General features: G+C 42.0%; 1 protein-coding gene across 1 annotated transcript in view; it reads right to left on the bottom strand.

Annotated features, from left to right (window-relative positions):
• Nucleotides 1-3,858: 3,858 nt before the first annotated feature.
• The window catches only part of LOC125436972 (ankyrin repeat domain-containing protein 31-like), a gene marked incomplete at its 5' end in the record, with an annotated part of 52,299 nt that continues 34,242 nt past the window's right edge, over nucleotides 3,859-21,915 (bottom strand). The window contains 7 exons of the mRNA XM_048504350.1: nucleotides 3,859-6,198; nucleotides 8,977-9,061; nucleotides 9,946-10,086; nucleotides 10,399-11,380; nucleotides 12,715-12,811; nucleotides 16,472-16,562; nucleotides 19,501-19,613. Of these exons, the coding sequence (XP_048360307.1) occupies nucleotides 6,050-6,198; nucleotides 8,977-9,061; nucleotides 9,946-10,086; nucleotides 10,399-11,380; nucleotides 12,715-12,811; nucleotides 16,472-16,562; nucleotides 19,501-19,613 (1,658 nt within the window). The remainder of the gene's footprint in view (nucleotides 6,199-8,976; nucleotides 9,062-9,945; nucleotides 10,087-10,398; nucleotides 11,381-12,714; nucleotides 12,812-16,471; nucleotides 16,563-19,500; nucleotides 19,614-21,915) is intronic.

The following is a 21,915-nucleotide window of genomic DNA, read 5'->3' as shown; positions in this document are numbered from 1 at the left end:
TTAATCCCGGCACACAATCATATTCAGAAACAAAGATTTTTTTGGGGGGGGGGGCACAAAGCTAGGTGTTTTTAGAGCTTGAAAATAGCAGTGAGGGTGGACTTGCGTTTCCTACCAGGTGGAGGAGAAAGCGGCCTAGTGAGATCATGATCACACAAACTGGTCTAGTGTTTTCATTCATTTGTCTAACTGTTACTCCACTCTCCCTGCCATGGCGTCCTCAGAATGGCTTATGTCATAAAGTACACATTTATATAGATTACAAACAACAAAACACTCTAAAACCTATGTATGTAGGACACATAAATGATCAAGGATGGATTTCTCCAGATGCTCCAAACCTTATCCTCAGCAAACGGATAAGGGAGGGATGAAAAAAGGGGAAGGATGGGTTAGTAACATAACCACTCACTGTCCTCAACTGTAGGCCTGGTGGAACAATTCTATCTTGCAGACCCTGCAGAATTGAGGTAGATCCTGTAGGGCCTCTGTCTCATTTGGCAGTGTTCCACCATGCTGAGCCAAAAAAGCCCTGGCTGTAGTTGAGGACTGCTGGACATTTTTTGAACTGGGGACCGCTAGCAAGTTGTTACCCACTGTGTGCAGCACTCCCTGAGGGACATTGTTGGTAGATTTACGTAAATATCAGGGTTTAGCAGATGCCCATAAAGACCCAGATACAAGTGAGTTAGCTTAATTATCATAAACAACTGAGTCAGGTATGAGCTTGCATGTGCAAAGAAGGGTGCATAAAAAGTCTTCTTTGTGGCTTTCACTGCCATCTCGTAGACTTTCATAAGCCTAACACCAGATCAGTATCAATCCCCCTCCAAAAGAACAAGTCCAGGGTGTGGCATACTTGATGTACACGATTCGACACAAGTTGAGACCCTAGATCTGCAGTCTGATTGGAGGCACAGTTATCAGCATGGACATTGAAGTCACCCAGAACTATTAGTATGGGGAATTGCAAAGTCCACCTGGCCACCACCTCCAATAGGTTTAGCAGGGTATCGGCCCTTGTGATAGGCAGACGGTACATTAGGTGAATAGCCAGACCGTCCCACATGAGTCCAACACATTTGCTACCTAAGATCTTTGGGGCAGGGAGAAAGATTCCCCAACCCTTTCACCACAACTGATAAAGGACCAAAAAACTCTTTCAGAGTGAACAGAGTGCCGTCTGCTACCCAAGTCTTTGTCATGCATGCCAGGCCCATTTTATGCTCTGCAAAATAGCTGTGCAGAGGAGCTGTCTTATTGCTAATGGACCTGGCATTACACAACATCAGTGTCGGAGAAGGGTTAAACATCCTAGCCTCACCACCAGCATAGCAGACAGTTAATCCTTTTGTGCTCCAACTTTTGTTTTGTGGCAAGAAGTGATTATTTGAGGGTTTAATAAGCATGCGGATCTCCAATTCCACTAACTAAATATTTGGAAAGAGTTCAACATTCTTTTGACTCTTTTTGCAAAGCATTGCTTTCAGTTTACTTTTGTTGTTGTTCACATAGTGCATTAAGAAGTTGAACTGGGGGAATTTGTCTACATTTTGGCTGTCCTGAGGGAGACCAGTTAGGCAGGAACTTTGTAAACATACCTTAGCAAGTAATATATTTTCATTTTTCAAGCCACCTGATCACATAGATTTTCTAGGTTATTGGTTATTTTTGGCCCTCTCAGCTTTATCTATCTGTCTGTTTTTATTTCCCACTCATCAGCGAAGTCCCTACTGCATACAGATGTCCCATCCTGGACCTTCTGTTGTAATGATTTGTCAACTATTGGGGGAAGCACTAATGGAGAATTTGCCAAGTCTAACTTTCTCATACTTTCTCCTCTGTACCAAGGGCTGTGTGCAAAAATACCCTGTGGTCTTAAAGATTACTGGTTAAATTCTACTTTGGCAGGAAATTTGAATGGACATCCCAGATTCTAATAAGTCCAAACTCTGTGCTTCTGAGGAGAAACATGTTGTTGAAAGGATGCCTGTGTCATGCTTTTATCAAGCCAAGACGCATGGGCACTTTGCATGCACACCTAAAAAAGGTAACCAGGAAATTAAAAAGTGGTGCACATAGCTTACCAGCCCTTGGACATTTGCTGCCTTTTTGGTAGCATATGTGCTTTCAACACTATGGGGTTTTTTTGGCGGCAGCAAGTTTTACAACTTTTCCTTGCTTCCAGCGCCACCAGAAAGTCCTTTTGGAGGCATTGGGGTGGCGCTGCATCTGCTCCATGGCCTGCTGCTGGGGGGTTTGGATGGGGCTGCAAGGTGACTTGGATGTGAATTCACAGAACACAGGGCCCATAACAAGTGTAATACTGTTTCTCTGGACAGAGAAAGATACTTCCTTCCAGATCAAATATACCATGCATGTCTAAATTTTTCCACCTGGCAGGGAGAGCAGGATATCAAATTGAATAAGTAATAATAATAAATTAACCACTTCATAGTCCTACTTCAGTATACATGAATCAAAACAACATGTTGTTGGCAAGGCGGTAAGACTCCAAATATACCCATAATTATTGATTGTGACATAATTGCAAAGAGACCCACTGTTCAGGTTGCTAACCGAAGCATACTTACTTGGAAGTAAGCCAAATTCATTCTGAGTAAACATGCATAGATCTGAGCAGCAAACTGTTAACAAACTTCACACTAGTTTTTGATGCTACCTTTCTGCTATGTTAATTTCTTATCAATTATCAATTTTTAAGAGGCAGTTTAAATCCAAAGATGCAAATGCAAATAATGCAAGAATTTGTTTCACTAGCATTGCAACCCTAAACAGAGTAACTGAGGCCAGCTTAGAAGGCTGCAACTCTTCTTAGAACTGCACTCTAAAATACCTGTGGTTTATGTTTGAACTCCTTTGGAAAACTGGAATTGTTCAAGCAATAACTGAATTTGGCTGTTTTTAAATTTAAAGTACCATGCCATCTTTTTTTGACTTTCTGGTCACTTGGGTGCTGTGTGGTTTCCGGGCTGTATGGCCGTGTTCTAGCAGCATTCTCTCCTGACGTTTCTGGTCACTGTTTTAATACTGTTTGTATAGTTACCTGTTCTACATACGTGGCTATAAATATATTCCTAGTGTCTTCTCCCAAAAATCACAAGTTTTTCATTTCTATTTTAGCTCGGCCTTCAGATTGTTACAATACAATCTGGATCTTACAAACCAATAAAAGAAACATGTCTTCTGATCTTTGCCCTTGAATTTCATCCCTTGCCTGAGCATGTCATACATACCATACAATTAATGTATCTGCTGGCAGTTTTTAAAAAATGATAGTTTTCCTTTTTGTTTCCAGAATGGAGAAACAGCTTGATGGAGGCAATGGTACTACAAGTAGCTCGGGGAAGGGAGCAGGCAGGCAGAGAGTCAGGGAGAGGATGGATGGGATAGCACAATGCTGGCGATGTGGGGGAAGATGAGCTGCAAATCCACAGAGCAGCTGATATGCAGCAGGAGGCAGGGGTGGAAGGGAAAAGATGGCAGGAGTTGGTGGCACTGGAATGAAAGAGTAGAGAGTGGTGGCTGAAGGTAGGTGTCAGAAACCACAGGATGAAGCAGGGACCCATGAAGGAGCTTTCCCATGGGTTTCTTGCAGGTTCCCACTTGTAACATCATGCTTGCCAGAAAAGTGATGTTCATTGCAAATGAGATTACAGAAGTTTCTTGATCTTTTTAAAAAAGAAGGCATTCTATTACGCTGTCAGTCATGTTTAGGCTTATATCTTCTGAGATCTGGAAACCAGTTCATATCGGTCAAAATCTAAGCTCTGTAGTTAACACGCTGTCAATTTATTAAGTGTACTGAATCAAAGGAAATGACATAAACAAATCAAATTATTTGGGAAGTTAATTTAATGTGTAGATTTCCCCTGCAGTTAAGGCATGAGTACAATACAAACCACTACTTCCTTCCCATATGTGTTTTAATTAATTAGTTACAACAAAGTCAGAATAATCAAAATTCAAAAAGATCTGTCAATGCAACTAAATAAGCTTTTACTCAATACGTGTTGATACTAAAGACAGTTTTACATTTCAGACTAAAAATTCTTTCCAACGAAGAATGCTAAAGTGGAAAGGCAAATTTTCCTTCCTGAAGTCTTTCCTTCTACTCAGTTGACAATCCTTCTCTGACATTAACCCTTCCCCTGCTTCGGTTATCAATTTCTTCACTTCTGCAGTTTACACTCTTTCTGAATAAGCAGCGAAGACTCCAGGGAAGAGGTTGTGAGCAGTGCCTATCATTGCAGCCCCTTGCTATCAATACACAAGCATACAAGGAGGAAAGATTCCAAATGCAAAGCAGAGACAATTGCCTTGAAGGCTAGAATGCTGAATACATTACTGGTTTTAAAGCCCATAGTGATCATTTTACCAGGAAAAAGACTCTTATATTCTTTTTGATGTGCATGGATATTGTTGAACAAGTGATTAATAAGCTTTTTACCTCTGTGTGCAACAAAATTCCATAGTGAGCAAGCACCACTTATGGAGTATTTTTTCTGCTCTCAATAGGCTCATACAAAAGAAACAATAGTGATCCTTTCACCATGGGTAAGATCATAAAAGAAAGCAACAAGCCCATCCTTGTCGCGCATTTTCTCTTCCATTAGCCTGGTTAAGGATTTCATCAGTACCAGAGTTAAAGCAAAGTTAACACTATATTTCCTGTTAATATGGGTTTGCTTACTGTCTTGGAAGTCTGACTTTTTTTACCTTGGGTAAGAAGGAACCAGAGTTAACACAAGCCATAGGAAAACCAATGGTGGAGAGGAATTTACAGGAAGGGAATAAACGATGAAAGAAGCAGCATGTGATCCCATGGCTAGCATTACTTTCAAACAGTTTGATGAGAAAGCAATTGCTTTAAAAATAAAAAGTTGACTTTTTGTTTCTGCATTTCTCTTCATAGCAACAACAGTTTTGGAGCTCCATTCTAAAGTAAATACTGTGCTATTAGCAATGTCATCCTAAGCAGAGTTCCTCCTAAGTCCATTGATTTAGGGGCTGATACACAGGTTGCTTGATCCAACTACTAGGAAGTGGCTTTATTGCCCCCTGCCCTGTGCTTCTGTTTACCTCCTGGGTCATTTCTATTTTCACTGCATTCTTTTCCAACCTGCTGTGCTGTGATGGTTTGAAACATATTGCAGCAAAGCCAGAACAGTAGCCACATGGGCAGGAAGTATCTATCTTCCCAGTCCCACTCACATTTCTACCATTTTCCTGCTCCAGTCCCCCGTGGCAGGCATTTCCCCTTGTGACTTGACAGCTATTTTTAAAAACGGCAATGATGATAATGTTACAACAGCCAGTTTACCAGGTTCTCTGAATTCGCCACTTTCAGTTTTTTAAAAAGCAAGTTACTAGTCCCTTTTGTTGTAAGGATGTGCCTTTCCTCTTATATCTCTGCAAGAAAGAAGCTAGAGAGGGGTTTTTTAATTGAAAGTTGGAATTCAGAGCACTTGATAAGATTGTAATAACTTTTTTGACATTTTCAAGGTTGTTGTTTTTTAATTGGAAAAAACACTTTGATGGCAAGAAGGGGTGGCTGCTGCAAGGGAATGAGCCAAACTACCTGTGGCAGCTGTCATGTTTGGCCCCGAGGCTGGGATAATGTGGAAAAACCTGCCGTGTGTGTGCTCCATTATTGCTGTGTTTTACTGGCAGCTGCAGGAGCAGTGAGGAAGCCACAGAAATTAGTCCCCATATAGAAAACACCATGTACTTAAGAAGGGTGTAACTCTGCTTAGGATATCACTGTAAGCCACTTCAGCTCTTAAGGAAGGAAAAGAAACTTAATAAGGTCCATAATGGACAGACATGAGAAAAATGCTCTCTTGTCTAGCAGCAAAATGAAATGAGGTATCGATCCACTGCTAATGAAACTTTCTAGGTTAAATGGAGATTACAGGTAGAATTTTACAACCACTGGGCTAACAAACAGTCCAGCCAAAACTGACCATAGAAGTATCTATACCTATTTTAACAGACATGGAAGAAAATATTTCTTTCAAAAAGTTATTTAAAATCCAAAATTTTCACAATGGATATACAAGTTCCAGTACTGATCCATTTCATGTTGTGGCAGAAATTCTTCATCCTCTATTAAGACAAGTTCATTAAACTGAAGAAATCTGAGTTCTTTTGATAAAGTGGGCTGATGAGGAGGTTCTGTTAAAAACATCAAAGACATCAAGTATTAAGACTTAATATTTTACTTTGCTGAAGGATGGGAAGATGAATTTCATCCTCAGATGAATTCCAAAATCAAGGTAAGTGTTGTGAGAACTTGTTTGTTTACGATATACAGTCACTGACCAGGCTGACAAATAAAATAATATCATTTAAAACCTCCAAAGCTCTAAATAAAAATTCTGCTCTGTATAAAAATGATCCATAATACAAAATTTGACATAAGAAAAAAGGTCTAAGGAAAAGTAATTACTCCAAAAATAATTACTCCATTTGGTATTTCTGTTTGACTACCTGATGATATGCACAAAATTTTGCAACTGTGTTGTGTGACCAACATCAAGAGCATGTAATAGTCTCACACCAGTAAAAGTCTACAGAAATTATGACCGAACTGTCATATTATGAGGTCCGAACAGGTTCTATAGTGCAATTCCAAGCATTTCAGAAGCCCCTGCAAGTGGTTCAGGGCAAAGGCTGCAATCCCAACAACATTCTCCTAGGAGTAAGACAATTTGAATAGACCTAAATAGAATTCTGAGTAGACCTGGGTTTGTTCCACACAACCTAAATGAGATGTCTGGGGAATGCTAAAAAAGGCACCCTGAGAAGGCACTCCACAAAGCTTTCTTCCTAAGGCATCCTCAGGATGCCTTATTTAGCTCATGGGGTCTTTTTTGGAGAATGCTTTAAAGTGCACCTTTTCCCTCTAAGCTGCCTGCAAGATGTCTCCTGCCTGGCTGTGCGAAATGCAGAGCTCAGGAGGCATCTTATTTTTCCCGCCTGAGCGTTTTGCTCTCTGGTCAGTTTTACTCTCCGTTTGCACCCAACATTTTGTGTGCAGTTGAAGGGATTCTCCCTGCCACCATTTGCTGAAGGTTGCCCCAGGACTTTTGCTCTGCAGACTCTGATCCTGGATGCCTTTTCAGCCTGAAAAGTGCATATACTCAGCTGGTCCCACCAATTCTGGCAATATATAGTTTTCCGATTTAAAAAAAATTGGAGGAGCTATCTTCAAAGATACTCAAACACACATAAGAGAATCTTAGCTGCTTGGAGGACTTCCATTGAAAAGCATTGGGACAGTGGAGGACAGGTCTACCACCCATTGAGAAGAATTCCTGCAGACCTGTCCTCTGAGGCAATCTTCAGCAGATGGCAGCAGGGACAGTCTCTTCAACTGCACACTAAATGTTGGGTGCAGGCTAAGGGTGAAACTGAACAGAGCAAAACGGTCAGGCAGGAAAAGTCCTCTTTTGTATGGTTGAAGACTTTCACGGCCGGACTCAACTGGTTGTTGTGGGCTTTCCAGGTTGTGTGGCCGTGGTCTGGTGGCCAGACCACAGTCACACAGCCCAGAAAGCCCACAACAACCAATCCTCTTTTCCCCTCTGACATCTTTGCTGTCTGAAAAACACACCAGAAGCTGCTTTTTTGCAAGATGTCACCTTGACATCTTGTTTTGGATGTGTGATGTGAAAAGAGGCAGTCCCCTCTTTTTAAGATGTCCCACAGACATATTTTCTGTGCTGTGTGGAATGGACCCCAATTCAGGCAACACTGTGAAACAGATTCAGAGAGGAAACGGAACAAGAAAACACTTTTGCTGAATCAATATCAAAAGCATAGCTAGCGAGCAAACATGTTCAAAAAATTAATTGGCAGGTTTAATTCACTCACTGTTTAAGAGCATTTAGATTTGAGTTCAGTAGTACCTTACAGACCACCAAGAGGTGCAGGATAAAAGCTTTCAAGAGTCAAAGCTTCTTCATCGGACACAGCAGAATAGAAATGGAGATCCCAGCCCACATGTAATGGCTAATTTTGAAAGTCTGCAATCCTTCTTTTTAGGGTGGGGGTCCTAATAATTTTTATCCTAACAAAATATTCTGTCCACAATCTAGCCGAGTAAGGTATACTTAAAAAAAAAAACTAGAATAAACAAATAGCAAATGAACTAGTAAAATCTGTCTGGCTGTATTACTTCATGTGATGAAACACCTCCTTATAGGAAAAATGTCATAAAAGTATATGTACACAATTATAGTAATGATATGAGACCTGCAAGTAGAAGCGGTCTTGTACTCTCTAGCACTTTAAAAACTAACCAATTTATTGTGAGCTTTCGTGAATCAGATACTACTGACAAAGTGAGTTTTGCCTCCAGAAAGTTTAGCCACAACACATTTGTGAAGTCTTTGGAGTGCCACAACACTCCTTGTTGTTTTAGTTACAGCAGATCCAAACAGGTACTCCTCTGGAATTTGTAACCATGGATGGTTAATTAAGTCATGAGATTGTTACCCATGGATTCCCAGAAAACAAGATCACTGAGTAATTCCCAGGCGTCAGCACTTACAGTGTTACCTCACTAGTTTAGTTCAGGAGGCAATCAAATAAAACCATTGCATTTCCAAAGTATGAATGCTGCCTTGTGAACCATGTTAAGACTGCAGATCTTAAATCCTAGGTCACAAGCATGCTGTAATCAATTTTCGGGATTGTTTCTGGTATGCCATGCCTTCCAAGTTTGTAATCTTAGACTTACTGCAATGTTTATTGGATGTCTTATGCCATATAATTGCATTGTTTTTATATTTTGTAATCTGCTTTATCAGCAAAAAAAGTATGTTTTAAATGAAGTTTAAAAAAAACACCTCACAATTGATATGGACAGCATGTGAAGTAGTAGACAGAGCCCCAGGGGTGCAAGGGTATTTTGATCGAAGCTAAAATCATAGGTCAGTCTGCACATACCAACTGGCTTTTCTTGTTGTAGCGATTCATTAGGAATGTGAACTTCAGCAACAATTTTTGATAGCAGTGTTCCACAGTATGTGACCTGTGAACAGAAATATATATTAGCCACTGAAAATTGTAATTATTTTTAAGCTGAATCAATCATTATTAAATCTTTGTCAGAATTATGGATCTGATTTGCTCATTTATTACAAATGCGATTCATGAAAAATAAAAGACAAAGTCAAATCCAGAATAATCTACAGTACTCTGCAGTTTCTGTACTTACAGACATAATGTACAATCGTTACCCTAGCTGTGTATATATCACAACTGCTGGGCAAGCCATTTGGAACTAGGTTCACAAAATTTGTCCAATAGTGAACATGGGGTAGAGTCATTCCAGTCCCTTGATTTCAATAATTCTGCATGGAATCCCACTGTGTTAATTTCACATTTCAAAAAGTTAAACAGTGGTGTTTATGGCTGTAGACTCAATATTGTATTAGTCTGGACTGCTGGAATTTCAGTCCAGATGGTTTGAACAAGATTTTCAGATATCGATTGCTCTTGGCTACTCCCAGGTCACCTGTCAATTTGGCCACTGCAGATCTATTGAAGGAAAAGTCTCCCTCACTTTCCCAGAAAGGTTTTTAAAGGTTGGCTTTTTAAAAGTAACAACTTGCTGAGAGTGGGAGAGGTGGAAGAGGAGCAGATGATTTGCTTTAATCCTTTTAAAGAACTTTTATTATTTCATTAGTAGTATTCACCCTAGGATATGAGAACAATAAAATATATTTCCTGTTACACATAAAACCCTATATTGGCTGGAGTGTCAAAAGTGCCTTTTTTATGTTGCAACGTAAGTGGAAAAATTCCAAACTAAAAGATGTTTTACCATTTCTTGTGAAAGCCCCAATATTGTTAAGCTTGCACCAATCAGAACACCAAGGTAAGAAAACTACAAGTGAACTACAGCAAGCCCACCTTATTCCACACGTATTTGCAGCTTACAGAAATATCATTTCCCAAAAGTGCTTTAATCCATTGGACTGGACTCTGGTAAACTGTGTTGTTGCCAGCTTTGACTTTGCCATTTCCCAAAAGACTAGCTTTGTGATTGAAATCCTAATTTAAAAAAAAAACACATTTCAAAATTGAACCTATACAGCTAAACAAAAATGTATGACTTTCAATTGTTTTTCACTCTATTCATTATATCATCCCTTTTGCCTACTAAAAGGGCAACAGCTTCTAAACCTTGAAGGTTGTTCAGTAATTTAAAGTAGTATCTAAAAGAAGTTTAGTATCTAAAAGAAGTGTATAACTGATTTGTATTTACACATTCAATTAATCCAACATCTTTTACATATACTGCAGTTACAATATTGCATACATTTTGCATTAATATTGACGTTATTTTGCAGATAAGCAGTTTACCTGGAGTGTGAATTCTAGAACATCATCTCCTGGCTTAATCTTTCCTTGTTCAATCAGATCTAGCAGTTGGGTTTTTTTCCTTCTTTTTGGTTTGAAACTGAATTGATTTTCAGAATCCTGCTTGGCGGAGCAATTAGAGCCATCCTGACTGTTCCTGCTTGGTGATGACACCCTGGAAACCACCCCTGGAAGTCCTAAGCCGGCATTAAGTGATGTTCTGTTGTCTGAAATATTTTTCTGAGAAGTGGAAAGACAGCTGTGTATGGATTCTAGGTTGGTTATTTTTTGTGTTTGGTAAGTCTCATTTACACGTGAATGTTGCTGGAAGGTCTCATTCATACAAACCAATGCAGTTTGCTGATTGACACTACTGACAGAAATGTTCGTCGTTTCAGAAATATTTAGTTCACAGGTCACAGGTACTGCAGCGGGAGGTGTGTTTCTTCCTGGGCCCACTGATTCACAATCAGTTTCCTTTAGCTGTGATGGTTTTGTCTTGATAAAACAAATAGGTTCTGAAGGCAATGTTGCTTGGTCCACAGCACTGGAAAACTGGAAGTCTGATATATTATCAGTTGTATATTCCCCCTTTTTGGAAACCTCATTATGAGACCCAACAACATTGTGACTAACTATTGCCCCATTTCCTTCATTCAGAGATACATTTGGATTCTGGTTGTGCTCTTGATCTAAAAAGCTACTTTCCATGACCAAGGTAGATTCCATGCCCTTGGCCACATCAGGGCACTGGGGTGTTCTATCAGATGTACCATCTTTTGTGCTGTTTCTTTCACATGAGCTGGATGTGCTTGGGGTTTGTTTTGCCAAACTCAAAGATTCATTCTTTGCTTTCTTATAATTTTGTACTTTCTGGCCTAATTCTTTCTGTTTCTGTGCCATGTGCAGAAGGCTCTTTTGCCTGGAAACAAGCTTAACCAGCTGTTCCCTCAGGGCTCCCTGTTTAAAAGATTCCACAGAAGCTCTGAAGAAAAAAAATTCAAAATCAATGAGAACAAAAAACTTTTTTAAAAGAGTCATTCAAGTATATGGCTTGCACAACAAACTGTGTTTCTGCTATTTAGAAGAACTATATAAATTGCATAACTTGGTACACTTATAGATATACTAATGGAAGGGCTCTGAAAATGCACAATTAAGTATATTGAGCTACAGATTAACCAGCAAGCCTTGGGAGGCTAAATTCTCTATGAAATATATACTCTCACACTAATATTTTCAAGTGAAAGGCCAAAAGCTCTACCATGTCCACTGTATCTTAAACTAGGCCAGGGGTAGGGAACCTTTAACACTCAAAGAGCCATTTGGACCCATTTTCCATGGGAAAAGAAAACACTTGGAGCCGCAAATAATTTTTGACATTTAAAATAAAGATAACACTGTATATATTGGGTTTTTTAACCTTTTACTCCACTCATTCTGAGAAGTGCATGGATGCGTCCGCCCTGCGATGGGGCCAGCGGCTCGGCCTTGCCGGCCGCCGGGAAAGTGCCCGCCCCGCTCCAAAGGGGCAGGCGAGAGGGGAAGCCCGTGGCGCGGCCCAGCCGGCCACGGGCAGTTGGTGCGCTCGTCCTGCTGCCTGCAGGGCGGGCAAGGATGGGGCCAGTGGCTTAGCTCGTGGAGCCACAGTGCAAGGGTAGAAGAGCCGCATGCGGCTCTCAAACCGCAGGTTCCCTACCCCTGAACTAGGCAGTAACATATGGGTTAATGGGGAAAGCCACCCAAGACCCTTGCATACCCACCATACCTTATCTATTAAGAAGGCAGGCATTGGAGCCTTTTTCAAATCCCTTTTTTCACTAACTTTGACCCTTCTAATACGTCTCCTTCCCTCCCCCCATTATACTGAAGACCCAATCCGCCATCCTCAACTACCACAATCTCCTTTCCACTCATCTTTTAAAAATGTAGTTGATATGCAAAGGTATCAGCTCTCAACAAAACTGCTGTGAAAAAGGAAAGTTTTGGAAGCAGAACTATAGAGGTAGGGAAGAAACAAGCTATACTTCTCTTTCATATAATTATGTCACTTTTAAAAGGTTTATTAAAATATCTGCAGAAATAAAATGGGAGGAAAACTTTATTATGGTTCCACTTCCATTTGTATCACAACTACTAAGCTCTTTGATAGGATTCAGATGCCCACGTAGGGTTCAGAACTGGCCATCTTTTGGATCACTGATTAAAGCCAATGGGAAATTACACAAGGTTTAGAATGCATACAGGACATCAGGATTTCAGATACATATTACAACTGCCTTTCACAGTAGGTCTACGAACAAGTTTTCTTCTACCTGCCTGTATTTTTTAGCAAGGTCATTCCTTTCTGACTTCTGTTTGGCAAGGACTTCATTCAGAATATTCTGTATCTGAGACAGATCTTGAATATACAAATCTGTTTAGCATACATTTAAATTAGTACTCTAAAAGGAAATTTCTCACATGGATAATTTGCTGCAAACACAAAAATTATGTTGGAATGTTAAAACAATGTGACAGAAACACACCAATATTGTAATTTTTTGTAGTAAATGTCTGTCTACAAATTGCTTTACTGTTCTTTTTTATATGCTGATATTTATATCATCAATATTAGGGGGAAAACTCTCAGTATCAATTATACAAGTTACTAGCAGTAAAGCCCATTTTATGCTCTAGAAAGCATGGGAGGGCAAACAGGGGACTTATTTGGCAGGATCACACAAAAACGCACTCATTCCTTCCCACATGGAGGAGAACTGGAGCCTCCCCGCTCCACTCCCCCCAGCTCCTACTCACCAGCGTTGCTCCTACCCAGCAGGAGGAAAACTCGCAGAGAAGCAGCAGCTCTCAGTCACCGGCCCTCTCTAAGGTAAACATTGGCTGGGCTTGGGGTTTGGGGAGTGGGAGGGCAGGGTCGAGGAAGGCTGAGGAAGCCACAGTGAGTGTTGGTCGGGGGGGGGGTTGGGAGAGGGCGAGTGGGGGAGGCTTGGGGCAGCTGCAGGTGTGGTGGGGCAGCCCAGCCAGCTGATTATCTGGCTGGCATTGAGCCATGGGTCCTTGGGAGTTGGGACAGGGGAGGCTTCGTTTTGGGAGGGGGAGATGGCAGGTGGGGGAACGGGAGGGCTTCTGCCGGGCCCTGCAGGGCATCAGCGGCTTACTGCTGATGCTCTGCTTCATCTTGGGGTGGGGGAGGAGACAGAAGGCAGGGGAGTGTGGGGAAGGTGGTGGGCCCAGTGGGGAGGGTGTGGGGAAGCAACCAAATGATTGTTTGGAATGTGAGTCCACGACTCTCTTCCAACCAATGGAAGTGAGTTGCCGATTCACATTCCATTCCTTAGGCAATTACATGTAAGGATTCATGAATAAACTACACAAAATGAGTAGTAAAAAGGAATGTTCTCCTTTGCAAGAACTGTATTTAAATTTATGAGAAGTACCTCTGGTATTTTTCCACACAGGGACAGGCTTGGGTGCTTCACTAATTGTTGCTGCAGCCCCCGAGACTTTGCAGCAGCAACAGGTTTTCCACATAGCAGATTACCACACGTTTTCCCTGCCCAATTCTTCCCCCCGCCCCCAGAATAGTGGCCCTCCTCACACACACACACACACACACACAAACCAGGGCTTTTCCAGCTTTTTTTAAAAAATGGTAACTGAATGTCAGTATGCCACTGTAACATTATAACAATGTATGTATCTGGGTAGCTTAATTTCCAGCTTTCATTTTAAAAATAAAGGAAGATATTACATTCCTCTTATATCTCCATAAAAAGGGGAATATAGAATTACTTTCTGTCTTAAAAGTGATACAAGAATTGCTATGTTGCAACAATATTCAATTGCTGATTTAAAACATAGCAAAGCCACCAGGAATTGGGAGTTGGTGGCCAGGCCCTGAACTGCTATAGAATTTAATTAAAGTTGTTTGAAAATTTACTTCTCAAAAGATTCATTAGGGCTAAGCATTATAATAATAACAAGTAAGCAGCTTTGAAACACAACTATCATGTTACGCTGTGCGAATCAAACTGTGACCCAATTCCACAAGCAACTCTGCTGATGCTGAAATATCAGCTCATGAGACCAAGTGAACGGATCATATTGTTGGAACAATGTACCACTCATTCCCAGCTCTGGAACAGAAGTACAGTTTCAGCTACTGCAGCCACTACCACATCATGACGACAAGTACAAAAGAACTGAATAAAACATTGATACAGACCTACAAGGGGAAGGGGGCAACAGTGGCCTGTGAAGTGATCTGATGGACTATTTGAGTTATATTTACTTCCTAACTATTTTTCTCTCAAATTCATTAACAAGATGCAGCCTTTTGTGTGACTGAAGAAGTATGAACACTTGAACACCTGCCAGTTGGGTTCACATGCTGTTTGCACATGGCAATCAGGTAGCTGTTTAATCCATGAGCTGTTTAGATGTTCCTTCTACTTAGAGGAACAAACTACTTGCAGCCATAAGAAACCAACTCTCAGCTGGACAGATCAGCTGGGAGCTGCTGTCTTATCTCCTGCGGAGAAAATTTTGCTCTGACTCCCAACTGGTTGTGCCATTTACATTCTTCTCATCTCCCACTCAGGAAACTTACTGAGATACAGCAAATAGGGGAAGGGGTGTCGACCTGGGGTACAGAGTAAAGTGTTGGTCCTCTGAAGCCCAGGCTCCCAGTTTAAAACGGGGAAGAAACATATGGCTAAAAATATTTCTGCTCCCCCTTTTGAGTGGAGAGATCAAAAGCACCACTTTCGTCATTACTACCCTCAACTTTGTGTATGAAGAGAAACAATCTTCTTCTCCTCTCCAGGTTCCACCAGGGAGATCAGAAGCTGGTGATTTCTTTATCGCCAACATCACTGTAAAGCAGTTTTTCTGAGGTGGAGTGGATCAGAAGCACATTCTCAGAATATCCCCATCAGCTGTGAGTCAGCTGCTAATTACCCCTGAATGCTCCTGTATCACTGCACAAGGCTAGCATACATGAAAGTGCTGGGAGATCAAACCCAACTGCCAATCAGCTGTGACCAACAAGCAACTGCAAACTTGTTCAGATGTTACTGGAGTTGCTTGATACAAGCCAAATGAATCCCAGGTCTGCTTATGGTTTGATTGTGAGTGTTGAAGAGGGTATCTTCAGCTGTCACACAAGTTTGCTGCAAAATCCATGGAACCCCACTCGGAAGCTATCATCAGCTACATTTCTGGACAAATAGGGGTTCTTTGTTCTCAACAACATTTTTGTCATTACACTGAACTGACAGCTACAACAGCAAGAGGAAATTCACAGGAAACCACCACTGTGCAGAAAGCCACATAAATATCAAAATTTAATAACCACCTGTACTGAGGGGGGGGGGGGCACATGAAAGGGTAAAAAAACCTCCCATTGATTAGAATTTATCACCTACTGCACAGAACATGGCAGGGCCTAATTTTTGAACAGATAATGGAAATCAGGTTTGCTTTTTTCAGAGAGGTCTGCCAGGGACTATTTTTTTAAGTCAATTTATACCCCATCTTTTCCTGGGCAACAATGCAATCCTGCAGAGAGTTATACTCTTCCAGGCTCATTGACTTCAATGTAGCTTTCAAACTGATAACTTTAAGATTATCATTATTACCATGGAACAGGCAGCTATTTTTGACCTAAGGAAAATTGCTTTTATATTTTGTTTTTATTTTATTTTTGCTCAGTACCAAAAATATTTTTTGCTATATATTTTGCTCATGGATTTTTGTAATCCATGGTTTTAATTGCAATGTTACATTTTCATCTTCATTAAATTGGTGTCTTGTTGTGGTCAATATGCCCTATTAAAAAGTCTGAACTTCAGACCAGCAAATATGGCAAGGGCTGCAAAGACCCAAACCTCCTGCTATTTTGCCCCCTATTGTTAGGAGAGAAGAACTGCAGTTCGCTCACAGAAGAGAACTTTGAATCTAACACCTTTTATTTGATGTCTTTTCAAAGCAGAAACCAAATGTGGTGATCCAGAATATCAAAGAATCACCTACTTGACCAGACTTTTACTGAGTAATTATGAGCCATCCTTACCGGCATCTCTTTGATTCCTTAATTCAAAGAATAAAAGTTTATTCTGTTTCTTTTCCATAGCCTGCAATATGTCACTGATAGATTCATGCTGCTGAAAAAAATGGGAAAAAAACTTTATTAAAGGACAGAGATCAAAGTGGAACTGAACTAAAAACGAACCCATCTGATATTTCACTAGCAGCAGAACAGAATCAAAAAATTATCTTGCACTTGAAATAGAAGTATTTTATTTCATTTATTACCCATTTTCTAAACACAAAGAACTCATCAATTTTGCTTCAAGTCTTTGCTCCTACTGACATTTAAATCTAATCAATCAGTTAATAGACTGACAACTTATGATGAACTGAGTTTCTTTGCATTTTATTCAGGTAAAACCACAAATAAATATTATTTCTAATTTTTCAACAATCATAACTGTCAATCCAAGACATAAATACAGAATGAGACTGTTAACATTTAGAGCTATTACAAGTTGGAATTGCAGAAGATAATCTATTGGAAAATTCACTTGCCATTAAGTGAAAAACTTGTGTTAGTGAGACTGCTGAGTTCTGGGGTTGCATGAACAGTTCCTCACCTAGTCCAAAACTTTAGACATCTCATGCTGCAGCGGAATCACTCTGTAACATTGACTACTGCTTCTCTAGGTCTGAATATCAGTAGAATAGCATGGGAAGAAAGACTTCTTAACCTGCACTTTCTCTCCAATTCCAGTTAATCTCCCCATCAGGTAAAATTTTTGTTAGGGATGCAGTTAACTTTTCATTATACCCAACCAAAACAAAGATACAGTTAGCCTAAGTGATCACATCTTTACCCAACAGCCAATTATAGAAATAGTGGCAGTAGAATGGATAACAGAGGGCAATGAATAGGTTTCTATCTTTTTTTCTCACAATACTTGTGGGCATTTAAATAAACAGAAATTCAACAAGTACAGCTTTTCTCATCTCCACTTTGTCTGCATTACACAAAGCAGAATCGTGCTGAGTTGGAGATTTCATCTCCCAAAATTATGATGGTTATTTACAGAATTATAAATATTGGAGCAGTGTATTAATCTTTCCTTTCACCCATCTGTAATCTTTTACATCTGAGCAATGACTTGCAAGGCTCTGCAGGAAACAGGTAGGAGCACAGTTTCACTCAAGCAAACAGACTGCGATCTTTATGTATCCCATCAACACGGTTAGATATTCTTCATGTATAATTCATTTGTGCAGACAGAAAAATGTACACAATTCTGTAACAGACTGAGTATGTGTGGGTGGAAGGGTGTGTGTATATTATGCATAAACTCCTTTCTGTCCCCTTCCCACCACCAGAGTGCTTCACTGCTTGCTGTAAGTCTGCATGGCAGGGAGCCGACAGAGTGCTGTGACAGAAAGGGCACTTTGTGCTGACATTCAAGGAGGCGAACGATGTCCACACTCTGTGGCTAGCTCTTCTCTTTGAGGATCCCAAGCAGCTCCCTATCTTCAAAGGCAGGACTCAAAGGGGCTTATGCATAATAACAGGTAATCATGGACCTGATTCCTAATCTGGTTCATCGGTTCCCCTCGCCACTGTCCTGCAGGTGTCCATCCATCGGGGAGGCTCTGGGCCCTGGCGAGTATTTCACCACACACTTTGCTGCGGCTGATGTCCCAGCTTGCCTGAAGGAGTGGAGTGGTGTTTGACGTTCAATAAAGTTTCATTTTGCATCACAACTGCATCTCTGTCTGTGAGAAAGATGGGTGTTTGGTAATCTGCAATCCGGCATTGTATCTGAGAAACATCAGGGAGAAGTTGTTCAATATGTGTTGCACATCCAAATATTTCTGGGACTTGTAGGGAGTTCATTAATGTGCTCCCTGGATAAAACCAGAAATACCAGGGGTTCAGCAAGCAGCCAAGGAGTTGCTGCTTAAAGGCCCCCTGAAGTAGCTGTCAAAAAGATTTGACTTCTTGAGAGTAAAATCTTCTTAATTAAAAAGTAACTGTTGGAAAACAGGAAGGTGAGAGTCAGCTGAAGGTAATTCAGTCAGTAAAAATGAGTTAATTGCTTGGCAGCTCTTAGGAGTACTGAGTCCAGTATCCTGAATTGAGTTTTTAGCCAAAACACCTGTGAGGGAGGATTGTGATTGGCTGGGGGTCAAATAAGAAAGTAGAGGCTGAACTGAGATTTTTTGAATGGGAGGGGATGCTGCAGACCAAGGGGTGGGGTGGGGGATTTTTCAGCACAGTTGGAGATCCGGACCAGAGAACCATTTGAAGTTGACAGCTAGCTACATTTGAATTGTATGCATTGCCTGCCTGAAAGGTGTGCAGTTAGCACCAAAGTGGGGGCTAGTTAGGTTTTTGGTTTATTGACTATTGCCTGTTCTTGTATTGCGCTCTTGTCTAAGAATGAGGTTGAGATCTCTAGTGTTTTCCAGATTGCTATTTTCACTGACACAAAGCTGATGTATTTAAAGTTTGAGTCTGAATTTTGGGGCAAACATGCAAATTGGAAAGCAGAAGTTCTGCCTTAGGGGGAACTTCATGACTTTAGCTTCTCCTGTTCCACCTTCCCCTGTATTGCTCTGTTCTCTGAGACTGACACATGCTTCCACAGTTGCAACAAATGGGTTCAACACCTTTGGAAAGCAGAGGGATGGGGTAGTGAGGAATGGTGAGGGTGGAGGAGGAGAGCAGCTGCCCCCACATCCAGAGGGTGTGGCCATTAAAGGCCCTGGGCAGACTAGCGGTGTCACAGTTATACCAGTGGCTGGCCGTAGCAACGCAGCCAGCCCTTAGGATTGCACTGTTAATGTCATAGCACATCACTTTCATTCTTCCCCTGGTGCAAAGATTTGTGTAAGTAAAAGAATATCACTGAGTAGTTTCTTTTTATTCCCAAACAACGTTCCATCACGTAGTGCAGAATAATTAGTCAATGAGCAGAAGTTACTTGCTGTATGAGAAAGAGAATAATTGGATCCACAGAAGCATCTCTCAGGCTACTTTTGATACTAAGGAAAAATTGTTCAACTAATAATACTCACGGTCCTACTTTTTTGTTTAGTGGCATTGAGGCATGCAGACAGATAATCCTCTCCATAGCAGTCACGACAATAACGGGGTTTTCTAGAGTGAGAAAGGCTTAACTCTCTTCTACCTAAGTCAAAGAAATTATATTTAGAATTTAAAAATATGTAATATTGTATTACCAAATTAATATGTGGTATAGTGGTTAATGAGCCCCCTCTTTACATGAGTGGTGGACTCATCTGGTGAACCAGATTTGTTTCCCCACTCCTACATATGAAGCCTGCTGGGTGACTTTGGGATACTCACAATTCTCTCAGAACTCTCTCAGTCTCCCTACCTCACAAGGTGTCTGTTATGGAGATGGGAAGGGAAGCAGTTTGTAAGCTGCTCTGAGACTCCTTATGATAAAGGGCCTTTCCCCACTTACCGTAAGCCCCGCGCTACTTGAGGAGAGTAGCACGGGGTTCCTCCTCCCTCCCCACGGCAGGGGCGGCCACAGCGCAGCCGCCCTGACGCTGCCACTGTTGCGCCCCCTTAGCGCGCGGCATCCCAGGCGCTCTTCCAAACGGCGCCTTTTGACAACCCCGCACAGAGCGCGGGGTCGTGGGGATGCATAGGGGGGATGGAAGGGAGTGGGGAAAGGCCCTTAGAAAAGCAGGGTATGAATCCGAACTCTTCTTCCTCTATGTGTACGTACATCAGGGACGTAGGTATAGATTTTTTATGGGGGGTTTTGGGGGGCCACAACCCCACCCACCCCTAGGGCATGGCTACGCCTCCCCAAGCCCTGCCCCTGGCCTGGCGCTTATAAGGTCGGGGATGGCAGACTCCGAGGTCGGGGATGGCAGACTCCCCTGCCCTGCCCTGCCCTCCTTCGCCACTCCCCTCTGAGCAGAGGCATAGAGGGAAAATGGAGACTGGTGCAAAATCTGAGTTTTGCGCCCCCCCCCCCCCCGGCAGCCGCTGTGATGCTGGAATCCACCCCCAAACAGCATCACTTTCAATGGTGTTTAAACTAGAGAGCCCAAATTCTCCTTTTAAATCCACCTGAAAGGGAGAATCTGGGGTCCCTAGTTAAACAACATTGAAAGTGATGCTGTTTTGGGGTGGATTATCCCCCACCCTGAAACAGCATCACTTTCAATGTGGCGTAGTGGTTAAGAGCAGGTGCATTCTAATCTGGAGGAACAGGGTTTGATTCCCTGCTCTGCCGCTTGAGCTGTGGAGGCTTATCTGGAGAATTCAGATTAGCCTGTGCACTCCCACACACGCCAGCTGCTGTGACCTTGGGCTAGTCACAGCTTTTCGGAGCTCTCTCAGCCCCCCCTCCCCCCGCCTCACAGGGTGTTTGTTGTGAGGGAGCAAGGGCAAGGAGATTGTAAGCCCCTTTGAGTCTCCTACAGGAGAGAAAGGGGGGGATATAAATCCAAACTCTTCTTCTTCTTCTAAACTGAGGACCTAAGATTCTCCCTTAAAATCCATGCCAAAGGGGGTGGATTTAAAAGGAGAATCTGGGGAAATTTGGGGGGTGCCTGCTGTCAGGGGTGCAATTGTTAAGCTAGAAGCACCAAACTTTCAGGGTATCTTTAGGAGTCTCTCCTAATGATACCACCCAGGTTTGGTAAAGTTTGGTTCAGGGGGTCCAAAGTTATGGACCCTCAAAGGTGTAGCCCCATCTCCTATTAGCTCCCATTGGAAACAAAGGGGGATGGGGCACCCCCTTTGGGAGTCCATAGCTTTGGACTCCCTAGACCAAACTTCACAAAACCTGGGTGGTATCAGTAAGAGGTTCTCCTGATGATACCTCCCAGGTTTGGTGAAGTTTGGTTCAGGGTGTCCAAAGTTATGGACCCTCACAGATGAAGCCTTCATCTTCTATTAGCTCCCATTGAAAACAATGGAGGATGGGGCACTCCCTTTGGGAGTCCATACCTTTGGACCCCCTGGACCAAACCTCACCAAACCTGGGTGGTATCAATAAGAGACTCTCCTGATAATACATACCAGGTTTGGTGAAGTTTGGTTCAGGGGGTCCAAAGTTATGAACCCTCAACGGTGTAGCCTCCATCTTCTGTTAGCTCCCTTTGGAAACAACGGAGGATGGGGGCACCCCCTTTGGGAGTCCATACCTTTGGACCCCCTGGACCAAACCTCACCAAACCTGGGTAGTATCATCAGGAGAGTCCCCCAAACAATCCCTGAAAGTTTGGTGCTGATAGCCCAAACAATGCACCCCCTGCACGCCAAAAACCAAAAAAAAGCGCTAAAATGTTTTAAAAACCCACAAACGGGGGGGGGGGGGGGGGGCGCTTTGGACATGAATGGGGGGGTTCAAACCCGAGGAACCCCCCCCCTTACCTACGTCCATGACGTACATTAAATGTCTCAAACAATGACCATAATGTGAAGGAAAATATGTTTAAATTAGA

The sequence above is a fragment of the Sphaerodactylus townsendi genome, linkage group LG07 (assembly GCF_021028975.2).
Source record: "Sphaerodactylus townsendi isolate TG3544 linkage group LG07, MPM_Stown_v2.3, whole genome shotgun sequence".
NCBI lineage: Eukaryota > Metazoa > Chordata > Lepidosauria > Squamata > Sphaerodactylidae > Sphaerodactylus > Sphaerodactylus townsendi.
This window is presented reverse-complemented; position numbering and strand designations above follow the sequence as displayed.